Source organism: Myotis myotis, unplaced genomic scaffold (genome assembly GCF_014108235.1).
Source record: "Myotis myotis isolate mMyoMyo1 unplaced genomic scaffold, mMyoMyo1.p scaffold_m19_p_1, whole genome shotgun sequence".
Lineage (NCBI taxonomy): Eukaryota > Metazoa > Chordata > Mammalia > Chiroptera > Vespertilionidae > Myotis > Myotis myotis.
Window position 1 is genome coordinate 1,048,672 of NW_023416313.1, and position 17,078 is coordinate 1,065,749.

Genomic DNA, 17,078 nt, shown 5'->3' on the forward strand with positions numbered 1-17,078 from the left:
TCTTTTTTTAAAAATCCTCACCTGAGGATATTTTTCCATTGATTTTTAGAGAGTGAAAGAAAGACAGAAATATCGATGTGAGAAAAACACATCGATTGGTTGCCTCCTGCACATGCCCTGACCAGGGCCCTGGCTGGTGTTAATGTAAAAACCATTGAAACCTGTAAAGAACTTTTGTGAGTTTACAACATATGCCGGGAAGCAGAACCTCAACGAATTGAGATAATGCTCCGGAGAATGGCGGGGTTACATCTGTATTAATACATTTGCAATCAAAGGAGGGACATAGGTGGGTTACATGGAATTCATTGGTGACAGATTAAGGAGGAGGGATAAAGCAAAGCGAGGAAACCCCTGGGATTGGATAAAAAGTAAAATGATGGACACATACTTAGGTGGGCGCAGGAACAATTAACATGATAATGAAGGAATTGGTGGTCTCTGTCCTGGCGCCCAGCACATTTGGTTGTGCCCCAGGGGCTCCAGAAAAAGGGAAGTTACAAGTTACCCAGACATTTCAAGGGTGTGTTATCATAGATGCAAAAAGACAGACAGGCTCAGTTAAGGTAAAGGTTGACCTCGTCTGTGAAGATACTGGCCCAGGACGTAACTGCCCACCATCACTGCTTTTAGTTAAAGTTTAATTTCAGACCATCCTTTGTGGTGACTCTAGGTCTCTGAGTTTGCAAGTCTGCCATGCAGGCCTCCCCTGAGCCGGTCTGGTCAGCATGTGGCCCCACTGGGGAGGAGCCTGCAACCAAGGTACTTGCCCTTGACAGGGATCGAACCTGGGACCCTTCAGTCCGCAGGTCGAAGCTCTAACCACTGAACCAAACCGGCTAGGGCTCATTATTGATGTTTCTCTCTCCCTTCCCTTCTGAAATCAATAAAATATACATTTCTTAAATTAGAGCTGGGAGATTAAATTTCATTTAGAGAAATAAGCATGGCATTTCTTGTATTCTGTGTGTGTCTCAAACCCATTTCATTTGATAGCAAGGAAATACATTGATGATGACCTGTCCAGGGAGGCCCTCGGGAGATCCAGGAGATTCAAAGGGGAATCATTAGCTCCCAGAACTGGCAATCCAAAGGCGGGTGGAGGCAGGGCATGCCTGGTCCAGGCGCTGTCTCCACACTAAGCAGCCCCAGCCTGCAGAGGAAGAAGGGCCGCCTCTTCCTGGCGCTGCCCTAGTCTGGGTCGAGCGCCTCCTCCGGGTTCCGGCAGGTAGGCCGGGCTGTGCTGCTCAGGGTCTAGCGCCACAGGGAGACTCCGGCCCAGGGCACCCTGGAGGGGCTGCGGACCCAGGCCCACTTTCCCCCGGGAACATAGTTCACAAAGGCCTCTCCAATAGGGGAGGAAGCGGAGGCCGGGAGAGGGGCGGATTAGGTCGGGTACCAGAGAGCGTAAGGGCCGCATGCCCCACAGTCCCGCTCCCCGCCGCCCGTCCGCCGTTCTACCCCCGCAGACCACAACTCCCGGGAGGCCTTGCGGGCGAGCGAGGGGCACCGGCCGCGTATCTCGCGCGAGGAGATGGGAGCTTGAGCTCGCGAGACTGAGCGGGGCCGGAAGCCGCGTTTCAAAGCGGTAATAGACGGTTATCTCTTCCAATAGCATTGAAAATATACCCCCTCGACCCGTAAAACGCGGGAGCAGAGCTGGCGGCAGCTAATAGAAACGCCAGGGGGCGGAGCCAAGGCCTCCGGAGCGGAAGTGGGTCTCTATTGAGGTGGTGGCGTCTGGCTGGAGTGCCTCTCCGCAGCCTCTTCCGAAGGTGCTTCCTAGCTCGAGTGCGTCGGCGGGGCGCCTACCAGCCCAGAGCAGCCCAGGTACAGCCAGGCCTCGCGGGGAGGGAGCGGCAGGCCAGGGCCGGGCGGGTACGGGGCTCAGGCGGCCGCGCGGCCTGCAGAAACCTTGGAGCTGCGGCCCAGGAGGCGCCGTGGCGCGTCCGACGTCCCTCAGGCCCCGACGCCGGGCCTTCCCCGGGACCGCGAGCCTCCTCGCCCGCCCGCCCGCGCCGCCGTCCGCGTGGTTGCAGGAGCCCGGCCCGGCGGGGTCAACAGAAGTGGGGAGGCCTCGCCCTGGGTCTCGGCTGCTCGGGCGGGCGGCGGCCTGCTGCGCTCGGTTAGTAGCATAATCGGGGAAACTGAGGCTGGGGTGGGGGGTGGAGGGACGCTCCCAAGGTCACCCGGAGAGTCGGGCAGGGCGGCGGCCCCGGGCGCAGGGCGGTGGGCCTCGGGGGGGACGGGGCCAGGTTTTTGTTCCTGCTGACGCCGCCGCCTTTGTGTGTTCGCGCCGGTCCCCACAGCAGTGGGCCTGCGAGCCCGCCTGGACCTCGTGGCGGGGCCTCCTCCGGGCTGCAAGGTTGGGGGCGCCCCGCTGGGGCCTGAGCTCAGGGAGTCCTCGTCTTCCGGTCGGGGGTGGAGCCCGTGACCGCTCGGGCGGAGGCCCGCCCCCTGGGTGCCGGCAGACAGGTGTCGGAGCGGAGTCGGGGTCCCACGCCGCGGCGCGGGGCCCGGAACGTCGTGCTCGGTGAGGGACCCCTGCGACCCGTGGAGGGAGGGGGGAGAGCGCCCCGGCCCCCGAGCCGCCCGGAGCCCGCGGCAGCCGACTTGCTGGGGGGGGGAGGGGGGTGGCTTTTGTCTGATCCGCGTCCGCGCCCGTCGACACCCCCGGGCCCACCTTGGTTCCGTCCCCGGAGCCCGCCTTGGGTCTCGGCCTGCACTCGGCTCCCGCCGCCCAAGGTCACGCGGCCCCCGGCTGCCGGCGGAGCGAACCAGCGCCTCGCGTCCCTGCCGGCAGGACCAGGCCTTCGCGGCCCGGAAGCAGGGGTGTGGGGCCGGCTGGTGGCGAAAGGCGGACAGTGAGGGGCATGTTCTCATTTTTCTTTTTCTTGTCTTTTAGTTAAATGGATGCGGGGACGCATGGGCTCCCGTTCATCTGTGGGTTTCATGTGAGGCGGGAACACTTCAGAGGGAAGATGCATCGTCGTCTTTTTGTGTGGCCTGGACTTGAGCTCCCAGCTCTGGTCGGAAGATTTATTTTCGCTCCTTGAGGGATCGCATTCCTTAATGTTATAAGTCAGCGCGTGGTTGGGGTCTGCCGTGCGACGCGCTTTCTGCTCAGGGTGTAGCAGTGAACAGGAGAAGCCTGGCCCGGCCCTGGGGGCGAGCAGCGAGGGTGGAGGGGAGGAGAGGAACTGCCTGAGATTGCAATACAGACCCAGCGGTTCTCAACCTTCTGGCCCTTTAAATACAGTTCCTCGTGTTGTGACCCAACCATAAAATTATTTTTGTTGCTACTTCGTAACTGTAATGTTGCTACTGTTATGAACCGTAATGTAAATACCTGATATGCAGGATGGTCTTAGGCGACCCTGTGAAAAGGTCATTCGACCGCCAAAGGGTCGCGACCCACAGGTTGAGAACCGCTGGACTAGACTGTTGGAGAGCTGGGACTGGGGCGGGGGTAGAGGGGGTCACAGGAGATCTTTGTGTGCTCACCTGTGGAGGAATTCAGAATTTACCTTCGGGTCAAATGGGAAGCCACTAAACTGAGTTGTCTGCAGGAAGTAACAGGGTTGTTTCAGAAAAGTCACCTTGCTAAGCATGGCACAGAGGTGGGCGAGACTAGCGGCCTCAGGACCAGCGAGAGAGAAGAGTAGCTGGGCCAGGGCAGTTCCTCACTGGCTCTTCTGTTAGCAAGTCCATCTCGTGCACCGGTGATTGGCTCGTGTGCTGGATGAAAACGGCTTGGTGTGTCCTGCACTGTTCCATTGTCTGCATCTTGCACGGTTCCCAAGTTAGGAATCTGGAGGATAAGGTGTCTCCTATAGAACATGATTGAGATGTGACTCGCATCTATGCCTTCATCTGCTGTTGCTTACTGGCCCAGATGTGGGATCCCACCGCCAAGATTAGTGCCTCTGGCCTGGGCTTGGCCAGCCCTACAGAGCTTGCATCTGTTGGTTAACCAGCCCACTGCACCTGCCTGGGGAGAGAAGGGAGAGACCAGCCCCGCCACCGGATCCGAATGAGGGGTTCCCCCTGCGCTGCTCAGCTGAATCTAATTTGTGAGCCTGTGACCAGCCTTCCCCCTCCCCACCCACCTCCAGGGCCTGGGCCTAGATTCCTTCCACACACACCACCCATCCAGGTCCAGGATTCAGTAGAAAGCAGCAAGCTTCCCGGCTGGCTTTCTCATCTCACAGACCGGGACTCGGATGCCATCCATACAGGCCCGGTACGCCTGCCTCCCTTCTTGAGTTTTATGGTGAAAGTGGTCTTGACCCGAGAAAGAGGGGGACGTAGTGGCTCAGTACCTGAGGGTGATTTGCCCCACTGGCCTCTTAGGTTCCATGATATCACCCTTGCACATGGCCCCCAGGAATTGCCTTATTTGTGTCACCAGTCCCCTAGATCCCAGGCCACCATGGCTGAAAGAACACGAAAAGTTGGGGTCAGAGAGGTGGAGAAGCCACCCCGCTTGGCTTCTGTGGTGACCCAGAGAAACCCTTCTACGGAGAAGTAGTTGTGGGACCAGGTGGTCTGCTTCTCACCTGCCAGCTTTTACCATGGCTTCCACTTGTTGAAGATCCTCCAAACCAGTCACTGCTACAACCGCATCAGGCGGGGCTGCAGGGTTCGTTGACCAGAGGGTCAGCCTGGCATGGGAGGGGGTTCTCCGTAGTCCTGCCTGGGAAGCTGTAGAGACACTTGTACGGGCGGCTGCTCTGAGAAGAGGAGGAGCCCGGTTGCTGGGGCAGTGTCTGTGTGTGAGTCCTGGGCTCTCGGACACGGGAGGCCGACGATCCCACTCCAGGCAACACCTTCCAGATGTTTCCAGGGCTGTGCCCACTGCAGAGCATTTCTGAATCCTTGACTAAACCTATTTAAAATGCCTAGAAAAGGAATATTAGGTGAAGTTATTTTTAGTTTTGTTTTGGTAAAAAAATACACAACATGAAGCAGACCATTTGAAGCACTTTTAGGTGTTCAGTGGCATTAAGTACATTCACGTTGTTGTGAAACCCTCACCACCATTCATCTCTAGGACTTGTTTTATCCTTCCCAGACCCAGCTCCGTATTCACCAAACATAACCCCAGCCCCTGGCTGTCACCTACCTACCCACCCACCTCCCTTCCTTCCCTCCCTCCCTCCCCCCTTTCTTTCCTTCCTTCTTTCTTTTAAATTAAATCTTTATTGTTCAGATTATTATAGGTGTTCCTCTTTTTTCCCCCCATAGCTCCCTTCCACCCAGTTCCCAACCCACCCTCTGCCCTTACCCTCGCCCCCCCCCCCCCACTGTCCTCATCCATAGGTGCACAATTTTTGTCCAGTCTCTTCCCGCACCCCCACACCCCTCGAGAATAGTCAGTCCACTCCCTTTCTATGCCCCTGATTCTGTTATAATCACCAGTTTATTCTGTTCATCAGATTATTTATTCACTTGATTTTTAGATTCACTTGTTGATAGATATGTATTTGTTGTTCATAATTTGTATCTTTACCTTTTTCTTCTTCCTCTTAAAGGATACCTTTCAGCATTTCATATAATACTGGTTTGGTGGTGATGAACTCCTTTGGCTTTTTCTTACCTGTGAAGCTCTTTATCTGACCTTCAATTCTGAATGATAGCTTTGCTGGATAAAGTAATCTTGGTTGTAGTTTCTTGGCATTCATCACTCCCTTCTGGCCTGCAAAGTTTCTGTTGAGAAATCAGCTGACAGTCGTATGGGTACGTCCTTGTAGGTAACTGACTTTCTTTCTCTTGCTGCTTTTAAGATTCTCTCTTTGTCTTTTGCTCTTGGCATTTTAATTATGATGTGTCTTGGTGTGGTCCTCTTTGGCTTCCTTTTGTTTGGGGTTCTCTGTGCTTCCTGGACTTGTAAGTCTTTCTTTCACCAGGTAGGGGAAGTTTTCTGTCATTATTCAAATAGGTTTTCAATATCTTGCTCTCTCTCTTCTGGCACCCCCATAATTTGGATGTTGGTACGTTTGAAGTTGTCCCAGCGGCTCCTTACACTATCTTCATATTTTTGGATTCTTTTTTTCTTTTTGTTTTTCCAGTTAGGTGTTTTTTGCTTCGTCGTATTTCAAATCTTTGACTTGATTCTTGGGGTCCTCTAGTCTGCTGTTGGAACTCTGTATAATATTCTTTATTTCAGTCAGTGTATGCTTAATTTCCAGTTGGTCCTTTTCTTTTTCTTTTTTTTTAAATATATTTTATTGATTTTTTTTACAGAGAGGAAGGGAGAGAGATAGAGATTTAGAAACATCGATGAGAGAAAAACATCAATTAGCTGCCTCCTGCACATCTCCCAGTGGGGATGTGCCCGCAACCCAGGCACTTGCCCTTGACCGGAATCGAACTCGGGACCTTTCAGTCCACAGGCCGACGCTCTATCCACTGAGCCAAACCGGTTTCGGCAAGTTGGTCCTTTTTCATAACCTCAAGGGTCTCACTAGATTTCTTGAGGGTCTCACTAAATTTATCAGCAGTTTCTAGAAAATTCTTGAAAAGAATTTAGAAGTGTGGTTTAGAAGTGTGGTTTTTAACTCTATATCCAGTAGTTTGCTTTCCTCCATTTCTGTCATTTGTGACCTGTTTCTTTGTCTCCGCATTTTTTATGCTTCCCTGTGTTGATAGAGTGGCTTTCTGTGCTAGGTGTCCTATAGGGCCCAGTGGCTCCGCCTCCACAATTACCTGAGGTGGACACTCTTGGTGTACCCCCTTGTGGGCTTTGTGCACAGTCTTGTTGTAGTTAAGCCTTGATTGTTATAGGATCACTGGGAGGAATTGACCTCCAGGCCAATTGGCTGTGAGAATCAGCTGTGTCTGCAGTGGGAGAACTTCTGTGCTGGAGACACCCCTCCTGGGGCAAGACTTGCTTCATTGGGGCTTTGGTGCTCACTGAGTGTGCCCCCTGAGTGTGTCCCTTATGGATCTGAGGAGTTGTAATCTGGATGGTCCCACTCTCACCACTGGGTACACTGGCTCTCGGATCTCTAAGGAGGTGCTAATTTAGCCTCTGCCTGAGGCTACCCAGCAGGAGCTATGGAGAGATCTGCAGATTCCCCTTCATTGTTTGGGGTTTGGAGGTGCCCAGATGAGGCCCAGCTGTGAAGCAATGCAAGCTGCTGTGGGGCCTTGGGCCTTCTCTTGGAAGTTCTGGGTCTGTCTGGCCCAGCTGCAATTTGTTAGGTAATTTTCAGGTTGCAAAGGACCAGGGCATTCATATGCAAAAGCCTCTGCCGCAGCCTGGGTGGGGCCGGGTCTCAGGGAATCAAAGGGCGGAGCAAGCAGCTGTGGCTGATCCCTAAGGGGCCCAGTGTCTCAGTGTCCCAGTAATCGCTGCAAGCACCTCTGAGGGAAAGCTGCCCTCGAGTTCCAAGTTCTGCCAGACAGTCCAGTTTCTCCCCGTATGAGTCTGGGTCCCCAGAGACTCGCCCAGAACTGGAGTTCAGAGCAGTCGGGAGCTTGAGACTCCCTCCTGATTCAAAAAGACAGCCGAGCATTGGTGGTATAGTGGTGAGCATAGCTGCCTTCCAAAAAGACAGCCGCGTCCTCAGTTGCCAGCCCTTTCCACATGCGCCTCCGTTCCTCTGCACTTTACTTCCGCAGCTCCTCCGAGTCTCAGTGTGCTTTTCTCTTTCCTTCTAGTTGTAGAATTTCCACTCAGCCAGCCTTCCTGTGGTTCTGGATGATGTCCGTTTTGTCTTTTGTATTTTTGAAGTGGTTGTGTGAGGCAGCAATTCCGATGTTTACCTATGCCGCCATCTTGGTTTCTCTCACCATTCTTTCTTTAAAAAAATGTGTGTGTGCGTATTTTTTTATTATTATTGATTTCAGAGAGGAAGGAAGAGGGAGAGAGAGAGATAGCAGCATTAATGGTGAGAAAGGATCATTGTTTGGCTGCCTCCTGCACGCCCCCCCACCTCCCCAGGCATGTGCCCTGACCAGGAATGGAACCGTGATCTCCTGGTTCATAGGTCACACTCAAACACTGAGCCACACCGGCCTGGCCCATTCTACTTTCTGTCTTTGGATTGGTGGCTCTCAGTACCTCACATAAGAGGAATTATGCAGTATTTGTCCTTTTGTGTGTTGCTTCACTGAGTGTAATGTCTTCAGCATGTATCAGGAATTTCTGTTTAAGGCTGAAGAATCTTTTCGTTGGTACTAACCTTTTTCATAGGTTTTTCAGAAGCTAAAGCTCATTCTTTTTCTCGAGGCCTGCATCACAGAAGTCGAGCATCTCTGTCCCGGGGAAGCTGGTCTGTCCTCTAGTGAAAGAGAAGGCAGTCCTTGATGGTCCTGCGCGGGGGAAGGAGGATTCCCTGTGTGCAGGCACTGTGCGGGGTGAGGCCCCTGCCTCTGGGACTTCCTCGGGTCATCAGGCAAACTGACGAAGGACCCGCTTACTGTCTGTCCAAGCACTGTCTGCTGCTTCCTGGTTTTGCCACATCCATTTGTCTGGTCCCCGAGGGGAGGGCAGAGGGTGAGGCTGCTGGGCCTCCTTTAGGAATAAGTGCCTGGGAGAAGAGCTAGCAACACTTGTCCCAGTTCCTCCTGGGGTGGAAAGCTCGCTTTGCTCTTACACTTGTCAGAAGAGCCATGACTTCTGGCCCTTCTGGCACAATACGCAGTCTTTACCTAATACTGATGGTCTTTCCCCTTAGAATATTGCTTCTTGTCTGCCGCGTTCACTCCTCTTTCTGGAGCAGGCTGACCCTGTGCATAGTCATTGAATGAATCAGCTGATGGAGCCTCCGGGTGCTCAGAGCCATACTGGGCACTTCTGTCCCATAGGACAGCTGCAGGGGAAGGGGCGTTTCCCACGTGAAAGGTGGCGAAGCTGAGGCACGGAGGTCAAGTATGTATGTATGCAAGGCTCCATGGCGCAGACTGCCGGCTGCACGGTGCTGGCTGTTTGCTACGCGTCTTTGTGTAACACTCCAGAGGCTCCTGTTTTTCTTAGTACCAAGGCCTGGTTGTGATGTGAGCATGTCATAAAGTTCCATTTCAGAAGCTTTGCGATGAAAGTTATTGCAACTTGTAATGCACTGGTCCATTGCCAAGGATACTTGGGTATACACAGAACAGTCTTTAAAAGATTCTTCCTTTTTTTTTTTCAATCCTCATGCAAGAAAATATTTTTTAAATTGATTTGTAGAAAGGAAGGGAGAGAGAGAAACATGGTCGGTTGCCTCCCCTACATGCCCCAACCAGGGATCAAACCCATGACCTTTGGGTGTAGGGACAACACTCAAACCAGCTGAGCCATACAGCCAAGGCAAAATATTGTTGCTTTGTAACACACATCTGTAATCCTACTTTTGAAATTCCATTTTTGGAAGTGCATAATATAACATGGGAATGATTCTGTGTTTATGGTTTAAAAGGGGAGATGTGATCTAGTCTAGCGGTCACCAACCTCTCAGACCTCACGGACCACCAGTGGTCCACGGACCACCGGTTGGCGACCACTGATCTAGATAGTGCCTACGCATTTTCCCTGCTATCACTGCACCACACCGCATAAGGAGGTTGCCCAGCCACCTCATCCAAATGCACGGGGACTGCTCAGCCACCTTCTAAGTCAACACGATGAGGGCCCCTTGTGTCTGCACACCGGCGCCCTCAGGATAGTGAGTGCCCAGGGAGCCACCCAGAGTCAGGATTGCTTGGCACCTGTGGCACAGTGCGGGGAGTTAGCCCGGGTTTTCGGGGGCCACCCTGGCATGGTGTGAGGGCTCACATGCCTTCGTGGGTGGGGGGCACCGGAAAACAGTGGTGTAAGATGCAATAACAATTCGGTTCCAGTCGCAGCGCTTCCTGCTTCTTGCCTGCCCCAGTCTGCCGCTACCATGATGTAATAATCATGTCCCCGTGTCCGTCATGCACATCCCTGAGTGCCAGTGTCACATTGCGCAGTGTCACCTCACAATAACCGGATGGTTGAGTGGACCATTAAATCGGTAAGAACAACCTAGCTGGCACGACTCAGTGGTTGAACGTTGGACCTATGAACCGGAGGTCATGGCTCGATTCCCAGTCAGGGCACTTGCCCGGATTGCAGACTCGATCCCCAGGGTGGGGTGTGCAGGAGGCAGCCAGTCGATTCTCTTTCATCATCGATGTTTCTCTCTCCCTCTCCCTTTCTCTCTGAAATAAAGAAAAACACATTTTTTAAAATGGTAAGAACACAGAAAACATCAGCCTCAAACAACCCGCCCTGCCGCCATCCAGTTAGTCACCTCTGTTCCTTCACTCACTGCCCACAGTCTTGTCCTGCCTGGGTTGCTCTAAGTCTCCTTACTGGTCTGGGGTCTGACTTGTTCAGTCTCCATCGGCCCTCGGAGCACAGGTGACAGGATCTCTGAATGTGGCCTCTGTCTAAAGCCCTTGATTGCCCCCCTTGACGTGTGGCTTAGGAGGTGAGCCCGTGTTACCTTCCGTCCTGGGTTCTCTGACCCACCGCACAGGGCAGTCCTTGTCTGGGGCATCTTCTGTGCTCTGTGTGCCCCTCGACCCGCTTTGTTTCTGGAGTAACCCCTTCATTTGGGGCCTGATCTTTTTGAGTCACTTCCTCCAGGCAGCCTGGCTTGGGCCTGTACCTGCATAAGGCTCAGTGATCCGCTCCCTGGGGCCGCTCTGGCCTCATTCTAGCCCTTGTACCAGCCCTTTCTCCTGCTTCCTCCTGCTGGGATCTCCAGGGTCCAGGCTTCGTTTCTGACTTCTTATTCTCTTTATATTCTCTTTTCTCTACCTGACTCCCCGGATTTCACACATGCTGTGATCTCTACCTGCACCCGGTTCTCCCCTGAGCCTTTCCGCGGCCTTGGGAACTGCCTGCCCTCAGCACCTGTGTCTTGTCGCCCTCCCCTGGGTCAGGTTCGTGGATACAGCTGATTCTGTCATGGGCTCTATTTAGAGTGGGTTCTGGTGTCAGGACGCCCTGTTTTAAATCAGGTTCTCGTGTCCTGTCTGTGGGCCTTGGGTAAGTTCCTTGCCCTGATCATCCTTAGCTTCCTTGTGTGTGAAATGGGGGCCTCTGGGAGCCGCCTCCTCGGTGATAAGGGATGACATGAGACCTGTGTGCAGAGTGCGGTGCCTGGCAAACGGTAGTTTCATGATTCCGATGGCCTCTCACCTGCGTGACCCAGGAGCCTTTGTAGGTGGTGAAGGCTACCTTTCCCACGACCATAGCCTCTAAGTCAACACGATGAGGGCCCCTTGTGTCTGCACACCAGCTCCCTCAGGAGAGTGAGTGCGCAGGGAGCCACCTAGAGTCAGGATGGCGCGGCACGGTGTGGGGAGTTAGCCTCTGCCCACCCACCCACACCTTCCTCGTTCCCACCTGGTCTGCTGGGGAGACCCTGCTTCCCCTACACCCGGTGCGACCCAGCCCCTGGGTAGGTTTCCCGAAGGCCATCTTCCCAGCTTCCTCTGTCCTCCGGCCACTGGCCCTTGCTATCCCCAAAAGAACAGGTTTGGGATAGAATGCCTGACCTTGGGGCCTTGGGCCTGGGACCTGGGACGGCGAGAGGATAGAGAGTGAGGAAACTCCTGGAAAGCAGTCTCGCTGGGGTTGCTGGGATGCAGGAGGCTGGTTTCGGAGGGCAAGGGGGGTGTGCAGGCCACGCAGTGGGGGCACCTCGGGCACAGCACAAGACACCTGTAACAACCACATGGCAATCTCAAATTAAAGCCATCTTCTCAATTCTGAGACACCACTGGTGTAGATGGCTTTTCCCCAAAGAAAGCTCCGTTGTGGGTGTACCTGCAGATGCAAGACACTTCTTGCTCAGGAACATAAATGTGTTGGACTTGGGGAATTGGGGCAGGTCTTGTGAGTCTTTTGGAGCTGTTGGGGCGCCTCCCCTGTCTGTGCAGACCAGGCTAAGGTGGGGGCTCACCAGGTGAGGTGCTGCTTTGGGAAGAACTTGTGCCATTCTCGGGGGGAGCACACGTGGCCCAGGGTGTGCCCCCACCTGAGGCCTGCCAGTAAGTCTACAGAGAGTGACACAGTGAAGAGCTGTCCCTCCAAACCCCACGGGGGCAGACAGGTAAAGAGGTGCTAGGTGCAGGCATGCAGGGTGCAGCCACCGGGTGCGAGAGAAAGGCCAGCTGCGCAGGGACAGACCGCGGCCTCCTTGTCCTGCGTCTCGCGGAGCGCGTGCCACAGCAAGAGCACTGGAGCTGGTGGCTGAGTTGGTTGCTGCATGAGGGCAGGCGCCCTCCTGGCCAGTGAGCGAGGTGGGGCTGCAGCCCATTGGCTACACAGCACCCCTAAGGGCTTGAGGAAAGGGGAGCTGTGCAGTGGGGTTGCTGGGGAAGGCGGCGGCGGGGTCAGCCCACAGCCTTTAAAGTGTGCACCCCACTGCCCACGCTCTGCACTGGGCCTGTGGTCCCCACACAGCGTGGAGTGGTGCTGTCCTGCCTTGTGGGTGAGGAAACCGGGCACAGAGGTCAGTGCCTCACCCATGGCCACAGGGAGGGCGTGGAGGCGCCTGGCTGCAAGGCCGGCCTTTCTCCACAGGCCATGCTTAGGAATGAGGACTTGACGGACCAGGCAAAGGTCGTTGTGATCGGTGTGTGCTTTAGCGTAGGGGAGGGCACTGCGCCGGGAGGTCAGTTGGGAGGTGGCCGCTGGAGCAGCGCCGGCAGCACTGTTAGGAACCTGTCTGAAATGCACGTTGCGAGCTCATCCCAGACCTGCTGACCAGAGCCTGGTGTGACACGGCCTCAGGTGAGCCTGTGCCGGCTCCAGCCCATAGTCACCGGGGACGGGTGACCAGAGCCGCCTCCTTGCTTTCACTCCAGGCTCCAGGGTTTTGCTTCCCTGCTGCTCCTTTAGCCACTGCCTCCCTGACACTGACTGGGCTGTGGTTAGCTGCCACCTCCCAGTGAAACCCAGGGCCCCTCCTTCTCCGGCAGCCTCTGCATCTCCTTTCTCTGCCCTTCCCGGAACCTCCTCCTGGGCTCCCCATTCACACTCTTGGTCCTTCACTCTCCCTTGGCCACAGGGTGAGTCAGGGGGTGGCTCTCGTCTCCTCCAGAGGACGCAGGCAGTGACGTCACGGGAAGAGCCAGGGGCCCTGGGCTCGGCTGCAGCCTGGGAACTCTGTCCTTCCCATTGCAAAAGGGTCGGTGAGGCCACGTGAGGCAGTGGATTCTCCTCTTTTCCCAGTAGCTATCACAGGGCTCTCAGCACCAGGACGAGGGCAGGGTGACAGGCTCTGGAGTCAGTGGTCCTGCATCCACAGGAGAGCTCGTTTCCTGAGCGGGATGTGGGCTGAAGGGCACGTTGCAGAGTGTTCAGCAAAGGCCCCGCCGGCAGAAAGGACCTGTGACCAGTGGCACCGTGGAGGTGACCACGCAGGTGGCAGTGTCGATCAGCTTGATGTGTTTGCTCTTCAGGACTTGGAGGACATCTGTGTGGCCCCGAATGCCGTGGCAGCCAGAGGATGAGTGAGCAGCAGGCATGAGTGGCTGAGAACGCTGGACGTCCCTGCAGGCCTTGGCTCAGTCACTTCCTTCTCTGCGGGTGCAGCCGGGAAGCACCATGAGCACGGTGAGTTCTCCCACCTCGGAACTTGTTCCGATGGCACAGCGAGGTGCTTCTGAGGAGCCCAGGTCAGGACCTTCGGGAGTGAGAGCGACATGCTGTCTAGTCGGCCAGGGTCTGCGTGGCCTTCTGAAGGGAGGCTGAGGGTTGGGAAGTCCGTGCCTGCAGGGCAGCTGTCCATCCTAGAATGTTAGGCTCTGGCTTAGGTAACCTTTCACAGCTCAGTTTCCACCTTCCCTTCAGTTCCTTCCCTGTGTCGTTCTGGGTCCAATGTGAGCGTGGTGGTAAGAATCCTTAGAGCTCTCTTACTCGGCGGCCAAAGTGGGTGCGTCGTCATAACTGTGCTGTGAGCTGTTCTCGGGTGCAGCAGCAGCTCTGCCTTGGCATCACCAGGAGCCCCTTGACTCCAGGGAAGGCTGCCCGAAGGTCGTCCTCCCCACCTTCACTCCCTACCAACAGGGTTGATCCAATGATCTAACTCAAGACAGCTGTTCAGTGAGATACTGAACTCCCATCAGGTGGACCAGATGTGAAACAGCCTTGCTTTCCTTGCAGGGTCAGAGGTGCTGGGGGTGGGGGTGGGGGTGGGGCAGGGTGAGGTTGCTCCAGTGGCTCCTGGGTGAACGATAATAGAAAGGTTTCCGTTTCCATTCACTGCCCCCACCCCCACCCCCATCCTCCTGACCACGCAGGGAAGCACAGTCCTGAGCTGGTACCTCCCCTCTGAGCCCACTCTCTGCTCGGGGGTCTGGACAGGCAGCAGTGTAGTGTGTAGGAGCGTGTGTGCAGTTAAGTATCGTCCGGATGGGAGAGAGCTAGGCGGTCATGTTTACCTGAGAACTGTGGACCCTTTGGGTTCTGCCCGCAGGAAGGAGGGAGCTGTGATGAGGGGCAGGAGGGCAGAGAAGGGCGAGGGTGCAAAGTCCTAGCATACGTTCTACAGTTTCTCTTCTGGGCCCTGACCGAACAGCACGTCCTCCCTGCCCCGGGGGAGTGTACTTGCAGGAGGGTCCCGGACAGTCAAGCTGGGCACAGGAGGCATGTCCCTGCGATGGAGGGGACATTTGAGTAGGTCTCTGAAAGCTGTAAGAATCGGTTGGGTGAAGGCAGGGAGGGACGGGTAGTCCAGGCTGGGGACAAGGCCAGGTTAAAGGCATGGAGGGGCTGAGGGGGCAGCCAGGAAAGGGGATTGCTGTGGAGGTCTGTGGGGGAGGAGGGTGGTATTGGGGGCACATTGCTACAGTGCCCATGATGGGGTGGTCAGGTCCAGCACCTGGACTTAGGCCAGGGCTGTGGCTGCCTCTTCACTCACTTAGTGGTGATCAGAAACCACATGGGCTGCAGTGGGCGTGAGGGTCTGTGCAGCGTGTCTACTCAGAAAGATCTGGTCCTTTTCCGAGACAGGCAGATGCAAGGCCACCTGCAGGAGAATGGGGTAAAGGTGCAGGAGTCCTCGGTCACCTGGAGGCTGCTGGGGAAGCCATGAGTGGGCAGCAGCCTCACCAGCTGGGTGGCCCTCGGACAGGCCACTCCTCACTGGAGACCTGAGCTGCTGCCGCTTCCTCTGGCCCCGGGTGGTCCCTGCCCCTCCATCCATAGGAAGTCGCTAAACCCAGCTCCTCAAGTGGCCATGTGACAGAGGAGTTGTCTAGACGCAGAATCGGGCTTCTCTCTTGCCTACTAAGGCTGGGCTGGGGTGCTCTGGGGCCCTGTGCGGGTCTCCCCAGCAGTGAACAGTCCTTCCCCAGGCCCGAGACAATGCCAGGGCAGCATGGAGCAGCTGGGGTGGTAATGGCCTTTCGTCATGTCACCAAGTCTTGTGGCAGCTCTGCCAGGCTGCTGCTGGCGAAGGAGGTCAGGCTCAGTAGGGAAGGAGCTGCCAAATCAGTCACTGGGAAGCATAACAGGTGCAGCTGTGAGGTGTGAACAGGGCGGACCATATGGGGATGGCAAGGCGACAGGCTTGTGCGGGAGGCTCTGTCGCATTTGAGGAAGGCTGCAGGGGGTGCTGGTCCACTTGCCTTTCAGGCTGGCCAGGTGGAAGTGCCGGGGGCGTGGAAGGAAGGCCAGGCAGAGTCTGGAGTCGTGGCTCTCAGGCAACCCTGGGGACAGGCTTAGAAAACTCCCTTTCTTTGAGTTGAGGGTGGAGGGGAAAACCACTTCTGATGGTTAGAGGCCAGATTTCTGAAAGGAAGACCTGCTTTCCACAGTGGATAGAACCTGGGGAAACGGAAGGTCTTGGGGCTAAAAACAAAAAGGGCTCAATGAGGCCAATAGAAATGCAAACAAGGTGGGTCTGTCACTTGGTTAAAGAAGGGCTTCCTGGCCCTGGGTGGTGACCCAGTCTTGTGAGGTGTGAAGTGTGAGCATCCTCCTGTAGACCAAGCATGTCAAACTCCAGGCCCACAGGCTGCATGCGGCCCACAGCAAATATTTTTGCAGCCCAGCCAATATAATGGTATGTAAGAAACGTTTTAATAATTTTATAACTGAATTTTTACAATACCCACTTATACGTAATCATACATATGTGTGTGTGTGTGTGTGTGTGTGTGTGTATATATATATCCTACCTAATTATAGAGAAACATGGTAATTAACCGTAACTTCGCTACCCTTCCCATTGGCTAATCAGCGAGATATGCAAATTAACTGCCAACCAGGCGGTGGTGGTGGTGGTGGTGGTGGTGGTGGTGGTGGGAGCCTCTCCTGCCTCCTCAGCAGCACTAAGGATGTCCGACTGCAGTTTAGGCCTGCTCCCCACTGGCAAGCGGACATCCCCCGAGGGCTGCCGGGCTGCCAGAGGGATGTCTGATTGCCATCTTAGGCCCAGTCCCCCTGGGAGCGGGCCTAAGCCAGCAGGTGGTCATCCATTGAGGGGTCCCAGACTGCGAGAGGGCAGAGGCCAGGCTGAGGGACCCCCTGTCCCCACGAGTGCACAAATTTTTGTGCACCGGGCCTCTAGTGTGTGTGTGTGTGTGTGTGTGTGTAAAATAGAGAAATATGCTAATTAGCCCAGACGCACAGCAGAGATCTGAGCAGTTGCAGGCTCCCAGCACCGCCAGCCCCCTAGCAGCCAGCACACCTTCAGGCCTGGAATAATGACACATTCACAATGAGCCCAGAGTCACTGAACAGGGGGCTGTGGATCAGAGAGCTTCAGATCAGGGGCCTGTGGATCAGGGGGGCTGTGGTCCGCTGTGGTCCAGGGGAGCTGCAGATTGGGGCTGCGGCACTGGGGACCCTAGCTCCGAGCCCAGAGCCTGGCCTCATGGCTGTAGCTGTGGCTGTGCTGCCCAGCGAGGAGCCCCACAATCTGCCCCCACAGACTCAGGAGAGCCAACTGGTCCGTGGGGATGGACAGGAAGAGGCCTCACCTGGCGCCCTTTGCCCCATGGATGGGAGTTGGGGGTCAGACCGTGACCAGCGATCAGTGTTTGAAGAGGGAGCCTTCAGCCCAGTGGACTTTCTCTCCCAACGAAGGTCAGGCTCCTCCCTGCAC

General features: G+C 55.5%; 1 protein-coding gene across 10 annotated transcripts in view; it reads left to right on the forward strand.

The window, feature by feature from the left end:
• The first annotated feature begins 1,633 nt into the window (after positions 1-1,633).
• RNF4 (ring finger protein 4) overlaps positions 1,634-17,078 on the forward strand; it is a 30,239-nt gene continuing 14,794 nt past the window's right edge. Inside the window, exons 1-3 of one of the 10 annotated variants that reach the window (XM_036326967.1) lie at positions 1,651-1,830; positions 2,906-3,029; positions 13,429-13,582. In XM_036326967.1, coding sequence (XP_036182860.1) covers positions 13,574-13,582 — 9 coding nt within the window. In that variant the 5' untranslated portion in view covers positions 1,651-1,830; positions 2,906-3,029; positions 13,429-13,573. Of the gene's footprint in view, positions 1,831-1,891; positions 2,126-2,300; positions 2,534-2,905; positions 3,030-13,428; positions 13,583-17,078 lie in introns of those variants that run through there. The other 9 variants (XM_036326984.1, XM_036326979.1, XM_036326989.1 and 6 more) reach the window with 9 other exon arrangements.